The sequence below is a fragment of the Phalangium opilio genome, unplaced genomic scaffold (genome assembly GCF_054372755.1).
Source record: "Phalangium opilio isolate 3A_F unplaced genomic scaffold, DU_Popi_V2 ptg000092l_1, whole genome shotgun sequence".
Taxonomy (NCBI): Eukaryota; Metazoa; Arthropoda; class Arachnida; order Opiliones; family Phalangiidae; genus Phalangium; species Phalangium opilio.
Window position 1 is genome coordinate 1,155,814 of NW_028324197.1, and position 20,830 is coordinate 1,176,643.

General features: G+C 37.3%; 1 protein-coding gene across 1 annotated transcript; it reads left to right on the plus strand.

Moving 5' to 3' along the window:
* The first annotated feature begins 9,809 nt into the window (after positions 1–9,809).
* Positions 9,810–14,039, plus strand: LOC149640918 (uncharacterized). The gene is made up of 3 exons (XM_089850590.1): positions 9,810–10,994; positions 11,053–11,234; positions 11,884–14,039. Exons 1-3 carry the CDS (start codon positions 10,857–10,859, stop codon positions 12,038–12,040), a joined length of 477 nt encoding a protein of 158 aa, XP_089706716.1. The 5' UTR covers positions 9,810–10,856; the 3' UTR covers positions 12,041–14,039.
* Positions 14,040–20,830: the final 6,791 nt, after the last annotated feature.

Consider the following 20,830-nt stretch of genomic DNA (forward strand, 5'->3'; position numbering starts at 1 on the left):
TAAACTAATCGCCCCAGCCTTCCTCTCGCCTGTGATTGGTCTTTTTCTCGCGAAGGCGGGAAATTCTTGGCCTAGTCGCAAGAAATTTGTATCTTCGCGAGGTGAGGACGCGAAGTAGCGAAAACTCAATGTGGACAGTAGCGCGATCTTGCAAACAAGCAAAGAGAAGATGCGAACTCGCAAAATGTGTCAGTCTGGACACTCAGGCCTTTAAGGCTTTAATCCCCGCCTCTAAATTACAACCAGCATCTCATTGGCAACGCGGATGACGAAAATTACGTATTTTCCGACTGAGGAGAGGCGAAATGGCCCGGCCTCCTTTAACCCCCCCCCCCCTTGTATTTTTAAAGGGGGACTGGGACTATGGTGCGCGAATACTTAGGCATCTTGGATCTTCTCCCTAGTAAACTAGATATCCCTTCTTGAACCTCTCCTAGCTCTTTCCTTGGTAGCTGCAAAGAGAACTTCAAAACGGCCACGTTCCCACGCCAAGAGTAAAGCAATCGTACCGAGGAATATTTTTGTAGCTGGCTCGTGAACCATACGCGTGTTTTAAACTAAAAGCGGTTAGAAATATTCGACCTAAGTTGCGTTTTATATACTTTTGGATTATTCCAATTTATGCAGCAATGGCAAACAGAATAATTTTCAAGATGAAAGAGCAAAGGTATCGTGGGAGACAACTAGTGAATGACCAATGGTTCCTAGAAGTTGCAGCCCATGATCAGTATGGAAATGAGACAAATCACGTGTGGAGTATGAGTAGTTCCTGTAAGAGAGACCGTGGATTTTATTTCCTGAATTTCAGCGGTTCCGTAGGCGATGAAAATATGGCTTACGCAAAATGCTATTGCGACATGGATGTTTTTGTTAACGGAAACGAGAGAGTGTCCATCCGCAAGGAATATATGAAAGAACCATTTTTCAATAACTTTCATTTCACCCTCATAATCGATAATTTGATTACTTGTAACCAATTGGTTATCGTTACCCGTTTTGCGCCGTGCGACCAGAATCAGTTTGTTGAAAGGCAGAAAACCATGCTGGACGAAGGAATCCTAACAGACGTCGTCATAAAAACCAGAGAACAGGAATTTCCTTGCCACAAGTTCGTCTTGGCGTCGCATTCGGAATTTTTTAAGAATATGTTGGTATACAATATGCGGGATAACCACAATAACTGCGTCGACTGGACCGAGGTATTTGAAGCCCCAGTTGTCAAGGACTTGTTGCATTTCCTTTACACTGGACAAACGCCTCCCAACATTGACGACAATCGCTTTCGATTATTGGAAGCCTCCCAACTTTGTCATCTACCCGATTTGGAAGTCATGTGCCTTGAAAGCATAGCGCGTAATATTACTGTGGATAATGTGGCTAACATAATTCAGTCAGCGGAAATAGTGGAATTAAGCTTTTAGAAAATTTGTGGCTGCCCATTGGGATGTAGTAATGACATTGGCTACTGATTTCTACGAAGAACTGAATCCAGACATTTGCTAGAAAAATCAACACTCTTAACGAATAAGGACACTGATACAAGTCATAATATTCGCCATAATAAACATATTCCAGCATGTTCATTCTTTAAATAATTACTTATGTTTAAAATTTTAAATGGTACTTTCAAAACCTTCCAAAACATTTCAGAACTTCATACTAAAATAAATATGACATTTTTCATTATGTTTAAAGTTAAAAACATATTCACTTTTCAAATATCTTATTTTCAAAAGCTTTGAATGCATTTCATAAATTCAGTGTAACAAAGTTAAAAACATTTTTTCTGACTGTATCTTTCAAAAATTCTTGAACATTTTCTTACTTAGTTTTTTTTTGTCAAAACCATTTGTGTTATAATAAAAATATATGTATTCAATTTTCAGAAAAGCATTAAAGGCATATGCTCTTGACACTTAAATAATCAGTTGTTTAAATGAATAAAATATACAGTAGGTAGTTCATAGTGAACAAGGTTATGAAAAGACACTGTGAAAGTGTCCTTGATAAGTTTGGTTATTAATGTGCTTTTGAGAAAGATGGTATTTCTTATTTTGCGTTATTGCATGTACCATAAGTTTATAAGATATGTTCCATAAGTATCACACTACCAGAAGCCGATTAGGCTTTACACATGAAGTGCGTAATACGTGCCTGGGCGAGCTACAGCCTACACGATATATTCTTAGCTCCCAGGAAAGAACCTCCCCACACGCGGAGGAAAATAATTCGGTAACGGGGCTCCTTCCGCCGTCTCTACCTCATAATATATCGTGTAGATCGCCCAGGCACATATTAGGCACTTCATGGGTAAAGCCTTATCGGCTTCTGATATTATACGAGCCTATTCACGCATGTTCCACGTGCTATGGTCGTGAAGGCAGGGAGCCAAGCCAAAAATTTATATTCTTTATAGTAAAAAAATATTAATTACTTTCCTGTATTATAGGATTTTATAGGAGAAAAATGTTATAGAATAGGTTAAAAAATATAGGATTTTATAGGAATTATAGGACCACTGGGCTCCCTTATAGGGTTTAAGGGGATTCCTTATATTTCAAGGCGCGAGGAAGCTTCAGTGTAGTATACTTTTCGTTTTTATGTATGAGCTTTTGCTATGCCTGTATTCACCATAGGAACACTGATTCCACCAATCCGGAGATAGAACGAAGAATCCCTATTTTTTGCGCCTTCCATCTACATGGTTCTCACGCCATGAAGCAAAGAGTCATGCACCTGCATATTTCCAAAGAAAATAGCGTAGGGAATAAAAACTTAAAATACTCGATTTCAAAGATATTATTCTAGTGTTTGTGGATAAGAGCTTAATTTCGTTGCAATAAATGCTGACAATTATATTACTTTTAAATGAATAGTGAATTAAAACTTGATACCGATTAGTTTAGAGATTAATTTGACTGAACTTAATTTAGAGGAAGACTGCGTTTCTATTCCGTAGTCTATGTTCTTCGGGGAAAAATAAAGCCGTCAAAAGTATAGCCAAACCAGTCTAAGCTTGTTCAGAGTAGCTCTGCAGGTGTCGCGTCGCTCAGATTGAAAATAACATTCAACTTAACTGTTGGTGAAACATTTGCGCGGTATTTATTGGCTGAAAGAGGCTGAAAGTATTTAGTTTTGGCTACATTTAAGGCCGAATTATGTCTGATAAAGCAAAATCAGCCAACGGAACTTTTAAGATTAGTAAACAATCATTTCGGCAAAAGATAAATATTAACTATGAATGGACTGTTAATATTAAAGCGCATGATCAAGATGGCGATCAATTACATCTGTGGAGATTGAAGAGTACCTACACTCACTTTAATTACTATTGGTTCCTGAGCTTGAATGGTCATGTAGTGAATAAAAATCTAAAGTACGAAAAATGCTCTTGCCAAGTGGAGGTCTTTAATAACCAAAAGAAAGTAACTATCCGCAAGGAAAACATGAAAGGACCTAACTTCAATGAATTCTACTTTACCTATATGTACTACATCGGCGCTGAACAATGCGCTAGTTTGAATAAAGAGATTGAAATCCTGATCACCTTCACCACCTGCGACGAAAAAACGTTGATCGAAGGTGAAAAAGCATTGTTGGACAACGGAATTCTAACAGACACGATCATCAAAACCATGGATCAGGAATTTCCTTGTCACAAGATCGTCTTGGCATCGCGTTCCGAGTATTTCAAAAAAATGTTCCAAACGGATATGATGGAAAGTCGAACGAATACCGTCAACTGGACTGGGGTTTTTGACGCCTCAGTGGTCAAGGATCTGTTGCATTTCCTTTACACTGGTGATAAACCACCCAACATGGTTGAAAACCACTTTGGATTATTGGAAGCCGCTCACCTTTGTCTTTTACCCGATTTGAAGAACATGTGCGCAGATAGCATACTGCGAAATATTTCCGTGGAGAATGCTGTTTACGTACTTCAGTCAGCCGAAATATACGAATCAAACTGGCTGAAAATAGAAGCCGTCAAGTTCGTGGTTGCGCATTGGAATGATGTTTTCGTTACAAATTTCTACCAGCAATTGGAACCGGGTCTTTGCAAGAGGTTGCTCAATAGCATTTTCGAAATGTTAGCGAAAAAAGATCTTAATGATAACTAATGAAATCACGGTGTGCATTTAAATGTTAAGTGTTTCATTGGTTTGTTTTTCCTTGCTTAGTAATAATAGTTTTTGAGCTATATAGCATTCCTACTTAATTTTCTCTAATTTGTTTTTATATTCATAAGCTTTGAATAAATTCCGCAACTTCGGATTCATATAAAGTAAATATGAATTACGTCATTTTGGTGTTGGGTTCAAAAACATTCGTTCTGATGATACTGTAAGACCGTGGCTGTTAGATATTCGTCCACTCATTAAACTTGCAGAAACATCTTGAGTGCATTTAAATGTTTAAGTGTTTTTTTCTTTAAGTCTTCTAGTTTATGCATTGTTCCTAATAGCAAAGTGTTTGAGCTATATAGCATTGCCATCTTTTTTTCTCTTATTAACGATGTTAAACATTTGAAAGTTTTTTTTTTGTTTCTCAATAAATAAATTACATAACTTTGTATTCATATTGAAGTAAATATGACTAACGTCAATTTTGGTGTTGGGTTTAAAAACGTTAATTCTAACGAATTCTGTATGACTGTGGCTGTTAAATATTCGTCCAAACATTAAACTTGTAGACACATCTTGTTCGAATTCGCGCAAAATATAATGTATACGGTTTCATAAGAATATTAAAGGCATATTTTTGAATCATAAAGGTTTTCTTTTGTAGGTTTTTATATTAACGTTAATTATGATTTAGTTTAGCGTAAACGCTCAACATTGCAGTGTTTATACGAACGTAGAAAGCAGGGAAATTGGATGCAAGTGCAATTAAAGTCAGGCAAAATTCTATGCATCCTGAGTTATAATCATAACACTAAAGAACAAATCTGGTCGCCAGCGAAGTTTCTACCCTACGATCAGGGAGACGTAGAAGAGGATATATATATTGTTGGGTGTTTTAGAATCTTAATACTGAGAACGACGCATTTCAGTGTACCTTGCCCCCTTCAGGGACGCCACAGGTCAGGGAGTTTCAAAATGGGTCCAAAAATATCATGGAAAAGTCAGGGAATTTTAAGAATTTCAGCAAAGTCAGGGATTTTGATTAAAGTTGGAAAAATATCTGCGGTTCACCCATCCAGTTTTGATCTCCGTTTTAGCGATATCACGTTTCATAAAATGTCTCGTAAAATGTTTGCTTATATCAACCCTTTTTATTGGGCCTAAAAAACGTCCGGGAAAATGTAAAGGTCAGAGAAAACCTGGAAAAGTCAGGGAATTTGAATTTCGTGTCAACCCTATTCCTCGGTAGGGGATTGTTAAGTGTTGCTGCGTAGTGCCATTGTATTTGTATGAAAACCAGCTTCTCTTTTTAAGACACAGGAGGCGTCGTTTACGTTTTCGTAGCATACGACCCTGCTTAAACGCTAAGGATGCTGGGAGGACTTCGGTGCTTTATGTGGGTACAGAGGAAAAATAGTTTCGGGGGTTACCACTCCATCCCTCTCTCCTTCAAGGTTAAGAATGATTTTACATAGTTTACGGACTAGTAGGATTCATACCATTTACACAAGAATGCCTGGCTTTAGACGAAAAGCGCTTAAAATATTTTTTACTCCCTGTATATGATGGAGTGGACGGGTTAGGCTTTCGTCCATTGCATCTGATGGGAGTTATTTTAAGTCTCTCATACTTAATTTGAGCGTTGATCTTTAGAGTGGTTACGGTGGCATTTTATTTGATTGATATTAATGTAATAGACAAAGGGGAATCATGAAATTGGCAAAAAAAGTACCAAGGAAAACCAAGCTTGAAAAAACGCATTAGGTGTGTACCATTAGAAGTATATTAATGTGAGGTTTTGAAACAAGTTCTTATTGAAAGCCCAAGTGCTCAACTCTCTGTTAAAATGAAGAATTGTATTATACAGAAATGGAGTTTTAAGATGAATAAATTATAGACTTAAGCACAGTCAAAAAATATGAATTTTGAATAATCGAAATGTATCAAAACTATATCAAGAGTTGAATAGATACGCGTAGTTCAATGGTTGATTACAGTATCACAAGTGGAAGGTTTTAGAAGTAATTTGGTTGAGTTCCGCAAGGTTAGGTCCGCGAACCCCTAACTATTAAAGGAACTGTAAAGAAGGCATCGGCGGGTGGGTAAAAATTATTGAAATACGTCAGAGGCACGTGACCGAGGAGAGGCGTGGTTCAAAGAAGCGCAGTTCGTTTTATTTCGAAAACAACCACTTCATGGAATTGGCGCTGCAATCTCGCAAAAACCAAGGACTAGTTGTCCAGTTCCACTCCACGATGAATCTTTGTATCTTGGCATCACGTGATGTCTGTGACGTATTTCAAATAATTTTTACCCACCTGCGGATGCCTTCTTTGCAGAATGCCTTTAAATACAGTGCTAATATAGTAATATAGCTATCGAATTTATATCAGAAACACCAGGGATAAGTTTCAGAAGTAGTTCGGTTGATGAAGTCCTCAAGTCTGGGTTCGCGAACCCCCAACTATCAAGTCTGTAAAAACGTGCTAGTCTAGACCAGTAACGCTTTAATTAAACATAGTTTTTTTGAATTTAATTAAACGTAGAAACTACAGCATGAAGGTAATTCATTCAGGTGGGGGAAGTGTCTATATGTAGACAGGAAACTCTTCCAGGTTTCCAGTCCATTGGAAGACCCGGGTATACACCGGGTAGCTTACTTAGTAATCATTGTCTGTATTTGCGCAAATAACTAAATATACAGACTTTATAAAATATTTTAAAAGATATTTAACAAGGTGGATAAAACAAATTGGATAAACATCGTATTTTTATGTAAGCAAATTACCCTTTGAAAATTAAGTCGGCGGAAAAAAGTTAAAATTTAATTTTTAAAAAAGAATTTTCATTCATTAACGGCTGTAGACCCCAAGGGAGAAACTCATTAGTGAAAAATTTCGGTTTTTATAAAAACAAAATATTATATTCTTTAGTGAAGGGAGCTCCCTGTCGTACTCAATCTAGGTAAAGACATTCTTAAATTTATATATGTTCTTCCTACGGTCCATTGTCGAGCGTTTAAATTTTAAACTTTAACCAGGGATAGATGTAATTTTAGAAGCAGGAATGGAGAACAGAGTAATCTGGGCGCGCGTAAAAGTCCTGGACCCCCTTCCCCGAGACGGGGGGAGGTATGAAAGAAGAAGCGGGTCATAGCGACAGAGGTGAAAAGGAATTGCGTATTTTTCGCTGTCCCTTCAGCAACGTCATCACAACGTAGTGAACCAATAAGATAATTTAAAGTTTTCGTTACGTGTTGGAGGGAGGGGCTCTATACTGGGCTATGAGTCGGACTGAAGTAAAGGCTAACCGTTCTCCATTCCTGCTTCTAAAATTACATGGATCCCTGCTTTAACTAAGAGATGCTAGCAGAGATCGGTTTGAACGCTAAGCAAGCGTTAATCGGGGTTTAGTGTAATATGGTTGTAATTGATGATGAGTCTGTATAAATGGCTGACAAGAAACGTATATCCAACTATTCCTGACTAGTACCATGATTCCTTACAAAGAATATACAATAACCTGTTTAACCTCTTTAAAATATTTGGAATGGACATTTGTCACGTGGTAATAGTTGCGTTTCCAATTTTTAACAAGATCTACAAAGGTTTAGTACAGACTGAATAGGAAGTTGGACTGCAAAATTGAGTGTAGTCAATTCTCGCTTGTGGTTCTCGAACTAGCTCTCAGTAAGTCTCTTTAATAGACCTAAAAATAAAATAAACAAGCTGGCCATATATATACGCCCGTTAAGGGGCAGATTAAAAATGAAGCAAGCGCCATCTAGTGAACAGAAATACAAACTCAAAGGTGACATTTTTTCATTGGCTGAAAACATTCTGACACTAAATGAAGCAAGCGCCATCTAGTGAACAGAAATACAAACTCAAAGGTGACATTTTTTCATTGGCTGAAAACATTCTGACACTAAAATTCTGCCTCTGCGCATTTCTAAGCGAACCAATAAGATCACCCCTCATTCGTGAAAGCCCGGTTTAGAAACTCGTAAGGCCGTTGTAAATTTTGAATGAATTTATTTTTAGGTGTATTACGAAGTATAGTAAGTGTTATACTTATGGAACATACCTTATAAAATTATGCTATTATGTATGGCCCTGGGCCGAAGGGCAGCTCACGGTGTAGTCTAAATCTACCTTTGGCAAAAAAAATCATTTTAAGAATGATTTTGGGTAATTTATGTATAAAATCAGAAGTCCATAAGTGTGATGGACTCCTGATAAAATATAATAAATTCAATTGTAAAGAAATTAATGATTTGTTTATATTTATATTTCTAACAAATACTATACATTCTGAGCCTCACCTAAAAATGCGTAAATTTAATTTAGATTTAAAAACATTGTAATATGTGACAAATAACCTGAAATGTCTCAGGTAACACAGAATTTTTAAAATATCTTATCGAAATAAATCAAACCCTCTTTTAGAATTTGCGTAATGGACATTGTAAGGAATTTAACCCAACCCCAATAGTGATTATATTTTGTCAGAATAGAGTAGCGGCAATAAGAAATAAACCCCTCCTACCAAACGACAGACCTCCGCTTATCCAATCATCTTTACTCCCCCAAGAGCCTTCTATTTTATAAACCCCTCCACCGTGTAGATGTAAATGGGAAGAGCCTTTTGAAGCGCTGCCCCCTTTACTACTACCCTATAACAAAATAGACATATTCCTCACTCGTACTACTGAGTAATTAATTAATCCTCGATTCATCTATTTGTTAATTAGTAAATCTGTATTTTAGCAAGCATACATTTACACAGACTGAATACGGAAACAAACTCCCTACTTTTGTCTAGTTTAAGCAGAAGTAAGATAAGGGACTAGAAGTATCGAGGTAACCGAAATTCTTCACTTGGCGAAAGTGAATATTCTTGATAACACACCAACGGTTGGCCCTCTGGTAGCGGTTTCTGAATTTACCCTCGAAAAAGTGAGATGCTCGTGGTGGTAGACGGCCCAACTAGATTCAAGCACCCGCGTCCGTGTTCCGCGGCTTTAGGTTGAGGGGAAGGGGGTAGGAAATGTTTTTGGAACTCGACCAATTTTTTTCTCTCTAGTGTAGGGGCGATGGAAGCGGCAGAAAATCCTCAAATTTGTTCAATAGTGCCAGGATCTATTACCAATGCTAGAGCACTTTACTTCTAGTCGCTTATGTTACTTCTGGTTTAAGGATGAATTTTCCAAACATTTCTCCCTAAGAAAATCATACCCTTTAAACATAGTAAGTTTGCAATATTGCGAAAGCTATAGCTTGCCTTAATACGTCTTTACGACATTAATAAAGCATTTGGTTAACATCGTAAGCCTTATCAACACTGCAAAGTAAATTAAGTAAAGATAAGAAAAGATGGAAAGGGATTCGAAAATCTTTTAATAATATAAAGAGAATTTTTCCGACTGGAAATTCCAGGACAATGTAAAGTTTACGAGGCCGGAAAAACTTATCTAGCGAAAGAAGTTTCTGAATCTGATGGCGTTAATTTATAGTCCTTGGAAATTTTTCATCCTTCAAAAATTCCTAAGAGATTTAACCCTCTCAAAATGTCAATATATCGATAGATTGTTATCAAAATACTCGAAACAAAGTGGAGACCATAGAATATTTGGACATATTTGCACCGCATTAATTGTTTTAAAAATATAATTACAGACTTAACTAATGCACGAGATAAGAGAACACACAAGATAACTGGCCGATGCATGTACAGCGCTAAAATTTTCAGCTACTAGCATAAGTTTATAAGATATGTTCCACAAGTTTGTCACTCGTTACAAACTGGAGGTTGTCCTGAAGTGATTGAAGTAGGTCATAGATTCTAGGTAAAGCGACGCCTGGTGAGGTCTATTATCCAACTTTTTCATGTTATGACTAGCGATAACTACAAATATAGTGTTAGGTTAAACCTTCTCGACAATACGCACTTCAATCTATATCTATATAAATCAAAGTCCTGACTGACTGACTGATAATCAACGCCCAGCCCAAACCGCTTGCCCTAGAAGGCTGAAAATTTTCAGGAACGTTACTCATAAGAAGTATGCGCGTACTAAGAAAGATTTTTCCAATCCGCCGCCATCTTAATAAATGGCGCCCATAGATATAAAAAAATCTTCTCTATGCAACAAAGTCCGCGCTTATCAACTGATTTCACAAATATTTAGTACACTGGTTTCCTTTAACCTATAGAAGGGCTGAATGGTCTTTTGGCTTCGATTTGTTGCCATCTTTTTAAATGGCGGCCATAAATTAAAAAACCCTTCTATATGGAATAATGGTCCACATGAAAAGTAATAAAAAATGTCCCGACGGGCTGACGGGCAACGCCGAGTGCCTTCGCTCCTAGGGTGCTACAAAAATATTAGTCATCAGTAAAATCTACCCATTCTTTCTATCATTTTGATGGAAAATCTAATTACACGCGAGCGACGCCGCGGGTAACAGCTAATCCGATACACGTGTAAAAGGCTTAATAGAAGTTAAAGCTTGAAGGGAAAACGATGAACATGCAACTTATATTCATACGACTACTCTGAAATGCTTCTTGGGATAACACGATTTTATAATTGTTAGTTTGAAGGATCTCTTTGTTTCTTTCATATGAACAGGTGATTTGGAGCGTCTCCAACGATTTTGGTTGCAAGGTGCTTGTAAACCTAGCAAGCACAAGCGAAATGCTAGCAACCATCTGGGGATTAGTCAATTCATGTCCGCGTTCTTGCTGCTCGCGTCCGGTGTCCTGTTCACTGTCTTCTTATTGGTCCTGGAACACATCTACTTTCGCTACTTCCGGAAGCACCTCGCCAAGCAAGACAAAGGTGGTTGTTGCACTCTGATGAGTTTGGTAAGTGCATGAACCTACCAACAATACATGGGTTAAACTGTATCTCGTTTTTTAACAGAGTATGGGAAAATCCCTGTCATTCCGAGGAGCAGTGTTCGAGGCAACGGACATGATCAAATTTCACCGCTGCAAGGACCCGGTTTGTGACAACCAGCTCTGGAGGACTAAGCAGGAGTTGGACATGGCGAGGAGAAAAATACGAGAATTGGAGAAAGAGTTACAAAGGCCCATTTATCCCAAGTAAGTTTCGTTTTCACAAGGGCTAATTGACGTAACAGAAAGTGGGGAAAATAGAAAAATCGGAAAGTTAGGCATTAAGCAGAAAGTTCATAAGATATGTTCCATAAGTTTGTCACCATGCATGGTTACTGAGAGTATTGAAGTGACGTAGGTAAAACGTCTTAGTGACGCCTGGTGAGGCGCTGTCAAAGGCTTAGTACAGACTCAATAGGAAGATAGATTGCAAAACCGAGTGTAGTAAATATGTTCATTAAGTTTTTCACTAAAAGCTTGTCGTGAAGTTAAGTAGGTGAAACATCATAGATTCTCATAAAGCGATGCCTGGTGAGGCGCTGTCAAAGGCTTAGTACAGACTAAATAGGAAGATGGACTGCAAAATTAACCGAGTGTATTCAGTTCTCGATTGTCGTTCACGAACTAGCTCTCAGTAAGTCTCAAGTAGTACGAAGTATAGATAGTGTCATACTTATGGAACATACCTTGTAAACTTATGGAACATACCTTGTAAACTTATGGAAAAAACGTATTAAAGAAGGTAAGAATTCCGATATTATAAGCCCTTACGACAGATCCATACTTATGAATTTACAGGGTCACCTTATTCATATGAATAAATTAATGATATAAGTATATTTTCGCCCCAAAACAGCGTCATTCCCGAAAACCTTCTCAGACCTCGAGACCTAACCCGGAACTACGTCACAACTAACGAAGCTGGTCGCTTCTACGTCACTTCCCCTTGCTGCCCCCCACCATCACAGACTTCCCGCTCATCGTGTTTACAGAGACGAAATCGTGGAAATTGAAACGGTGCTATAATTAACTTTGAAATTTAAATAATAATTTAATGATTCATTTAAATTTACTTAAATAAAAACAAATTAAAATGAAAAAGAATGCTTGTCTTCTAAATAAGTCCACTTGCAGAAAATTTAAATCCCCAGTTAAAAAGAATTTATTCGAAAATCATTTGAAAAACGAAAATATTTCAATTACCCAGCTATAAGGTATCACACTAACAACCCTTATAAACCCAATGTGTTCCAAAGGCTACAATTTCGACAAAATTTTGATTAAAAAATTAACTCTTAACCAATTTTCAGCAAAGAGGCCTACAATTCAGTTACAAGCTTAAAAAGGAATACATTTCCTATATAAAAAGCTTATATCTTGGAAAACTCGTTCAATTTAAGAATGAAACTGAAGAAATAAAGCATTCTAATGTGGGGGATTATAATAAAAGTGATTTTCTATAAATGACTCAAATTTTTTCATCATTAAAAATAGCGAAAAATGTATAGTGTACAAAGTGTTATGGGAAAAAAATATGTATTTAAATATTGTTAAAAAAAGAAAATAAAAAATTAATTGGAATCGTTAAAATTTAGACACGCGAAAATAGCGCGATCTATAGATAATTAAAAAGGGTTAATTAATTTGAAATTTTCGATTCGAAAGAGTAACAGCTCAAAATTTTGAACATTGTCTAAGAGATGAATGGGTGTTAATGAACTGAACTGAACTGAGCGTACAGTTTTCAGTCAAAGAGATCAGGATTGTAAATTAACTAAACATTTGGTGAACTAAAAAATATTTATAAAGCTCAAAATTAAGATCTAAAATTGACCTTACCTCTCAGACAAGTTTAATTAGTGCTAAGTCAATATAGGCCAAGTCAAAAAGACGATGAAAAAATTATCCCAATGATGTCGAAAAACTAGAACACCAATTGAATTGTACGAAGACATTATCAGGAAATCATGAATTTAATATGTAGCCCTCATTTGAAATTCGTTTCTTGTTTCTCAGTTGCCATGACTACTTCTTGCGCATGATTCTGCGCATCGCAGTCTTATCTAAGAATAGAGTCTCCCTGATATTGTATATTAATTTGTAATTCCCCGATCACGTGACGCGTTACCTCTTACAACGGCTTGCACCTAAGAATGACATGCGCGAACGGCCGAGTTACGTTCTGCGCTTCAGAGTCTTATCTAAGTAGAGACTCTCCCTGATATTGTTTATTAATTTCTAATCATTTAACTAATTCATTTGACATTGAGCGTGCCACGGGGATTTTGTTAACTAAACGGCAGATCGTTACGCGATTGGTTGGAGGTGCAAATTCGAAATTATTTATGAAATTTCAAACTACTTTAATTTTAAAATATTTGTAGGTGTTTCCTGTGTGTTTCATAATGCACATCAGCCTTATAATCAGCAGAGGAATCGATAAAAAATTCACTTAATTTTCCTTCTCATCTTCCCTTTACATGATGTATCAGTTTAAAATAAGACCCGCCCCTTTATTACTACCACATGGCCGAACGATCTGATTAAATAATATTTCTTTAGGTATGTACCGTGATTAAATTAGCAATTACACCCCTTTAATGAGGGCTCGCCTTCTTGACTTGTCCAATAATTACTTTGCATTGACGATCCAAAAAGATAATATAAAATTTATAAATATATCAAAAATAAACCCAAAAAACATTAAAATTGATTATTGTATAAAAAATTGTTGAAATTCTCAAAAAAAAAATTATATAAAAGTGCCTAAATGTTTTGAAACAAAAAAAAATAAAAAATTATTAGAATTTGAAATTTTTCATTTCAAATGATTTCTATGATTTCTTACTCGTTGTCTCAGAAAAAAAAATACAAAATCGAAAACTAACTCTCAGAAATAATAAATGATAAAAAAAAGTACAAAAAAATAATAATCCGAAAGACAATTTTTTACTATATCATAATGTAAAAACGTTTTCAGAAAAATATTAAAAATCATATATTTTAAAAAAATTGTCTGGAATTTTTTTAAATTTTGATACTCCCTACCTAGTGTTAGCTTTTCACTGAACACTAGTGTGTGAAACAGAAAACGTTCCACAGGCGCGGCTAGAAGATACATAAGAATTTGATTCCTGAATGTGGGCTATTTGTACACTAAAATACCAAGCTCAAACGGTTTTAAAAACGTTTAAGAAACTGACCAAATACGTGTAAAACACATTTTGTTTTTAAGTTAGAACAGGGATAGATTTAATTTTAGAAGTAGGAATGGAGAACACAGTAATCTGGGCGCGCGTCATAGTCCCGGACTCCCTTCAACGGGACGGGGGGGGTATGAAAGAAGAGGCGGGTCATAGCGACAGAGGTAAAAAAGGAACTACGTATCTTTCGCCGTCCCCGTTAGCAACATCATCAAAACGTAGTTTAAGTGAGCCAATAAGATAATTTAAACTTTTTGTTACGTGTTGGAGGGAGGGCCTCTTTACTGGGCTATGAGTTGGACTGAAGTAACGGCTAACAGTTCTCTATTCCTGCTTCTAAAATTACATTTATCCCTGATAATATTAATGAGCAAACCTTATTTAAAACGCACCTTTTTAAAATTGGACCATTTTTCAAAACCACTTTGGCAGCAGATTAAAAAACGTAAGTTACCATTATAAATTAATCTAGTATACAGCTATCTCAGTTGTGACGTGTGTGCCTACGTAAAACGTCACGGGCTTGCTTTGGAAGTGGGCGGCCATGTTTGGTACCGCTTTATTTCTATGGGCAATAGGATGGGTGACGTCACACTAAGGTTTCTGAGACAGCTCTAATACTGTTTTTTAGAATAAGAGAAAATCTTAAACCAAAATTACGCTAGTATTTACCATAATATTCTTAATAACTCGAGCTTACAGCTTTACCTTATTATAGCATACCTAAAAAAACTAATAAAGACTGAGACAAGATTTTTATCTTCTCGATACCAAGTTAACCTGGCACCACCATCCCTATTAGGACCTAGGGGTGGAGGAGGGGGTGGCCGGAGTATCCGGAGGTCATTCCTAACACTGATGACAACTCTCAAGATAAATTGTCGCCTTGATAATCTTTCCTCTTTATTTTCTAGCTATATAATCCGTCAAGGCAATACGTGCCCTCATTCGAGTTAGAGTCTCGACCCGAAGAGATATACGTCATCTCTCCGAACGACATGGGGACTGAACTAGATCTTCCAAAAGTAAATTAAACCCAAGTATGCAAAAGTAAAGTTTCGCTTTAAAAAAAAAGTAAATGAAAAACTCTGACATTCGCTTCACTCCTTGTCGGAAACAGTTTTCTTTTGCATTATTCACGCTAAATTAAATCTAGATTATAAAAGCAAAATTACCAACAACTGTAATTAATTAGAAAACGATAAATCTGCAGGTACATTTACAATGGTTTGAAAGTTCAAAAAAGTTGGTTTAAATTGTCTTTCAAATATGTAGGACCTTGGATAGATGTAATTTTAGAAGCGGGAATGGAGAACAGAGTAATCTGGACGCACGTCAAAGTCCCGGACCCCCTTCCCGGGGGGGGGTATGAAAGAAGAGGCGGGTCATAGCGACAGAGGTGAAAAGGAATTATGTATTTTTCGCCGTCCCCGTCAGCAACGTCATCAAAACGTAGTTTAAGTGAGCCAATAAGACAATTTAAAATTTTCGTTACGTGTTGAAGAGAGGCTCTATACTAGGGCTATGAGTCCGACTGAAGTAAAGACTAACCGTTCTCCATTCCTACTTCTGAAATTAAATCTATCCCTGCTTTTGCAATTGCTTGATAGATATTCACAAACTACCCAGACTGTTTACGATACAGCAACCCTTGCTTCTTTGGCACATCGTTGCAATAACCTACTTCTAATACTTGGTTCCCTAGCTTCTAGGCAAAAGCCGCTACAACGTTCACAAAAATTCATTCAACTTCTACGAGTTAGTGTATAAAAATGGTTCACAAGACGAAGCATAGAAAGCGTTCTAAGTGTAAGATATTGCAAGATTCCACCATTAACTGATGGGAGTTGAGCCATCACTCGGTTCAAGAGATCTTGGGCCAAATACATGTAAAGTACATTTTCATTTCAAGCCTCGTTGGAAACGTCGCGAATCTACTAAGGTCCTAAACTTAGCTTAGAGTAAAAGTAAAAGGTGTCCAAATATGTTAAAACAAAGTTTCTCTGAGACCGAAGGTAATTAGGAAGAGCTCATGAAATTGCTACATTTGTCTGTGATTTCAGTTTGCATTTACGACTACGGAGAAGCGAACAAGGCAAGGGGTCCGACATTCCAAAAAAAGCATGCGGGATTTCGCAAAGATTTCTGGATTTTTTCTTTGATTTCGCGATTTTGCCAAGATTTTGGCATGGATTAACTAACGCTAGGGATTGTTCACCAACTGTGTTTCCCATGTATTGCTATCGCCAGCTACATGTGGCGAATTATTCCTTGATTTCCTCTTCATTCCCCCAAATTTGTTGGACCAAAACGGATGTAGATATAGCGCCATCTCTAGTCAAAATAAATAGTTTTCGCGGATTTTGAAGATGGCGGCGCCCAATTTAGGCGGGATTTTGATTTTGACGTCATAGAACACGTGATATTTGGTCCAATTTTCTTATAACTTCCTGTTAGGGATAGTAGCCGCGGCTAGGGGTCGTTTGGAACATGCATACTTTAACTTTTAGGGGAAACGAACAATCCCTAGTGTTAGTTTATCCATGATTTTGGGGGTTTTTTTTTCTTTGATTTCGCGATTTCGCGAAGATTTCGGGATTTTTTTCTTTGATGTCGCGATTTTGCCAAAGATTTCGGGATTTTTTCTTTGATTTCGCGATGTTGCCAAAGATTTCGGGATTTTTTCTTTGATTTGACCAAACATTTCATAATTTAGGGATTTCTTCAACTATTTCGTGTTTTTGTGAGAAAGATTTCGCGAGAAGCGTACGGGATTTCGTGTAAATGTTAGACCCCTCGGGACAGGAGAAGAATTGTATACGAACATTTTAGACTCACAACCGTCACCATACACTACAAACGGGAAAAACCTCGTTAGAAATCATCACGTGGCAAGCGTCATCAGATTTCCTGCAAAGTCCCACTACAAACTGCCCTCTGGTGAGAATCTTGATAATAAAAAAGCGTACGTCCGTTGGCAGTCTAAATCTCAAACGCATAGCATAAAACTACACTGCTTTGCCTTCTAAATTAGAAAACAATGTGTAAGCGAAGCGAATGTCTAATTGCCCAGTAAAATCTGACACTCAATTTAATACCGGAGCCATAATCATAAAATAAATTAGGCATTACTATAAAATGTTGGTGCGTAACCTTGCCATAAAACTCAGAAGTAAAATTGTAAGCCAAGAAGCGATATCTAGTTTAGTAGGGAGAAGGTATAAATTCACCATATGTCTAAGCTTTATCTCCAATCCAAACGTAGGTCCGGAGTTAATCCCCGCCTATAAATTACAAACAGCATCTCATTGGTTCTTGAAAACTCACGTCAGCGCGACGCGAATGACGAAAATTACGTATTTTCCGACTGAGGAGAGGCGAAATAGCCCGGCCTCCTTTTACGTCCCCCCTTGTATTTTGAAAGGGGGACAGGGACTGTGGCGCACGAATGCTTAGGCATCTTAGAACTTCTCCCTAATAAACTAGATATCGCTTCTTGGTAAGCTTTGCAGCCATAACCGTTAAAATCTTTCAACCTTTTCTAAATCACGAAAACCTAGCTAGCACAAAGATAAAATGAAAACTTGGAAATGTAAGGAGAAAAAATTCATATATTTAAAAAAGACTCGGTCAAGGACGGAGCCCATAAAACAGCTAAAAATGGATATCAAATTATTGGGCCCCGCAATTGCTAGATAGACATCTATCAATTTATAGAGTTTGCAATATTTCATCAAATTGATTCACGCCGAGCTATAAATATATGACGATAACAAATTCGTGAACAAAATGAAAAGGCGAAAAATGTAGTTATAAGTATAAGTGAGACAATTCGCTTCGTTGTGAAACTAACAGTAACTGTGGAGTTTTCGATCAAAGTCCAGTCTACCCGATAGAAAAATTCGTGTTGGGCGATTGGAATTTATCGTTTTGGAGATCGTGATCGCATTTTTTTGATGATCGCGAAGTGTCGGTCGATTGGGATTTATCGTTTGATGATCGCGAAGTGTCGGTCGATTGGGATTTATCGTTTGATGATCGCGAAGTGTCGGTCGATTGGGATTTATCGTTTGATGATCGCGAAGTGTCGGTCGATTGGGATTTATCGTTTGATGATCGCGACGTGTCGGTCGATTGCGATTTATCGTTCGATGATCGCGAAGTTTCGGTCGATTGGGATTTATCGTTTGATGATCGCGAAGTTTCGGTTGATTGGGATTTATCGTTTGATGATCGCGAAGTGTCGGTCGATTGGGATTTATCGTTTGATGATCGCGAAGTGTCGGTCGATTGGAATTTATCGTTTGATGATCGCGAAGTGTCGGTCGATTGGGATTTATCGTTTGATGATCGCGAAGTGTCGGTCGATTGGGATTTATCGTTTGATGATCGCGAAGTGTCGGTCGATTGGGATTATCGTTTGAAGATCGCGAAATGTCGGTCTATTGGGATTATCGTTTGAAGATCGCGAAGTGTCGGTCTATTGGGATAATCGTTTGAAGATCGCGAAGTGTCGGTCGATTGGGATTATCGTTTGAAGATCGCGAAGTGTCGGTCGATTGGGATTATCGTTTGAAGATCGCGAAGTGTCGGTCGATTGGGATTATCGTTTGAAGATCGCGAAGTGTCGGTCGATTGGGATTATCGTTTGAAGATCGCGAAGTGTCGGTCGATTGGGATTATCGTTTGAATGTCGCGAAATGTCGCCCCCCCCAGCTAGGTGCAGCGCCTAATCAAATGTTCTCTGAATGAATGGTCGATTGGGTTTATCGTTTGAAGATCGCAATGTGCCGGTCGATTGGATTATCGTTTGAAGATCGCGAAATGTCTTTTGATTGTAATTATCCTATGAAAACTACGAAGTTTACTACTTTTTCTAATGATGGAACTTCCTATAGTTTTGCTAGAAGAAAGAGCTTGGCATACACTTAGTTAGTAAGCTTACTTCTAACATTAGAGGGCCAAAGAGCTGTAAAAAAGAACATATTATCATCCTTTTCTGGCATAATAATTTGGTAATGAGATTTAAATATTATCTCTCTCTTTTTTAATCCCATATCATACTTACTAAAATAAGTTTACCCATCCTACAAGTAATGCACGTAAAAAAAACTAGTTTTGGAGACGGCTCTAACTAAAAAGTGTACGAATAGAAGGCACAGAAAATCCCATTAGGTTGTATGTATGTACAAAGAAAAAAAGTATCTTTTCGCGCGCAAAAAATCACGTGGTATGAAATGATGGCCCGAAAAAAGGGCGCCAAAAAACCCAGGATTTTTTTTACTCCAGCCACAAATATCCATAAGACACGGTGAGGAGACGTCGGGATATTTTTTATTCGCGGCGGGAACGTAGACCCGAATTTTCGTTTAACGTGCAAAATCCCGCGCGAATCACTATTTTATATATATGGGCCAACTTTCATTCAATGTAAGATCAACAAGTCGTCCCGAATACACTGTGAGCCAGTGGGAATAAAACGTAGCGATACCGATAAGAGTGCTGAACCTGGGAGCCATATCTGACTTAAAATAGGTAGGAATCAATTTCAAGCGATTTTAAACTTTATCTCTAATCCATTCCTGGGTTGCGAAGATAAGCCCACCACTTAAAGGTATACAGACACGAAAATTTAAAACCTTATTGATTTTTAAAAGAAATGAATTAGGGTCCCTAAAAATTTTAAACTTTTTTCAATAGATTGATCCATTAAATAATTAACTAAGCAAACTCTCAAGTTAAAACTGAACATTCAACGTCTATAGATTTTAAATTTTGTCACAGGGCTAGTTTTATTTTATGACGTAGTGGAGTATCAATTTAATTCGAGAGATGACAGCGCCGGTTTAACCGTAAGCCTTAGCGCAACAAACAGCATTGTTCATTGGTTGTTCGCGGGATTTGCCGTATTAATTTGATAGATGGCGGTATGGTGTTTGCTAAAGCATAACTTTTTCGTGACGTATTCGGGTATTTAAACAAGCAGGCCGGTAGGTGGGGCCAAGAGCGATCTAGTCGCTGTTTTTGAACTATAATTTTAAAGTTGAAACATTTTTGGGAGTAACAAAGATTTATATTCAAATTCTTCGCATCTCTAAATGTGTAAAATGAACGACTTTCAAACATAAAACAAGGAAAGTAATTTGGTCTGAGAGTAACCCTTTAAAATCAACCGCAACTCATTGGTCCTCTTAACCCTGAGTCAACGGGACACAATGGCGCACAAGGAAGGATAGTCCGGCGCCTCACCTCCTTTTACATTCCCCCATTAATAACTCGGGAAACAGATCTATCGTGGAACTTAACTTTTGTATTAAATCTAAAGATGGCCGATACCAGGCTTAACCCGATACCGATCGATACCGGTGCATATATGAACCGATACCGATATTTATTCACTATGATCCAAAACCCGATACTTCAACCGATACAGATATTTTTAGTAGTACGGGGTCATTTACATATGTGTTAAAAATTCTAGGAAATAATTATAGAGTAATTTCATGAATTATACTACCAAGTACAATGTTCAGAGGTACTTCCAAAATAGTATCACGGCTTATTGAAATTCATAGAAATGAGATATTATCACCATCAATA

Coding starts and splice junctions, on each gene's coding strand:
- LOC149640918 (XM_089850590.1), top strand. CDS start 10,857: ATGTCCGCGTTCTTGCTGCTCGCGTCCGGTGTCCTGTTCACTGTCTTC. Junction 10,995..11,052: donor GTTGCACTCTGATGAGTTTG/GTAAGTGCATGA, acceptor GTTTTTTAACAG/AGTATGGGAAAATCCCTGTC. Junction 11,235..11,883: donor CAAAGGCCCATTTATCCCAA/GTAAGTTTCGTT, acceptor GCCCCAAAACAG/CGTCATTCCCGAAAACCTTC.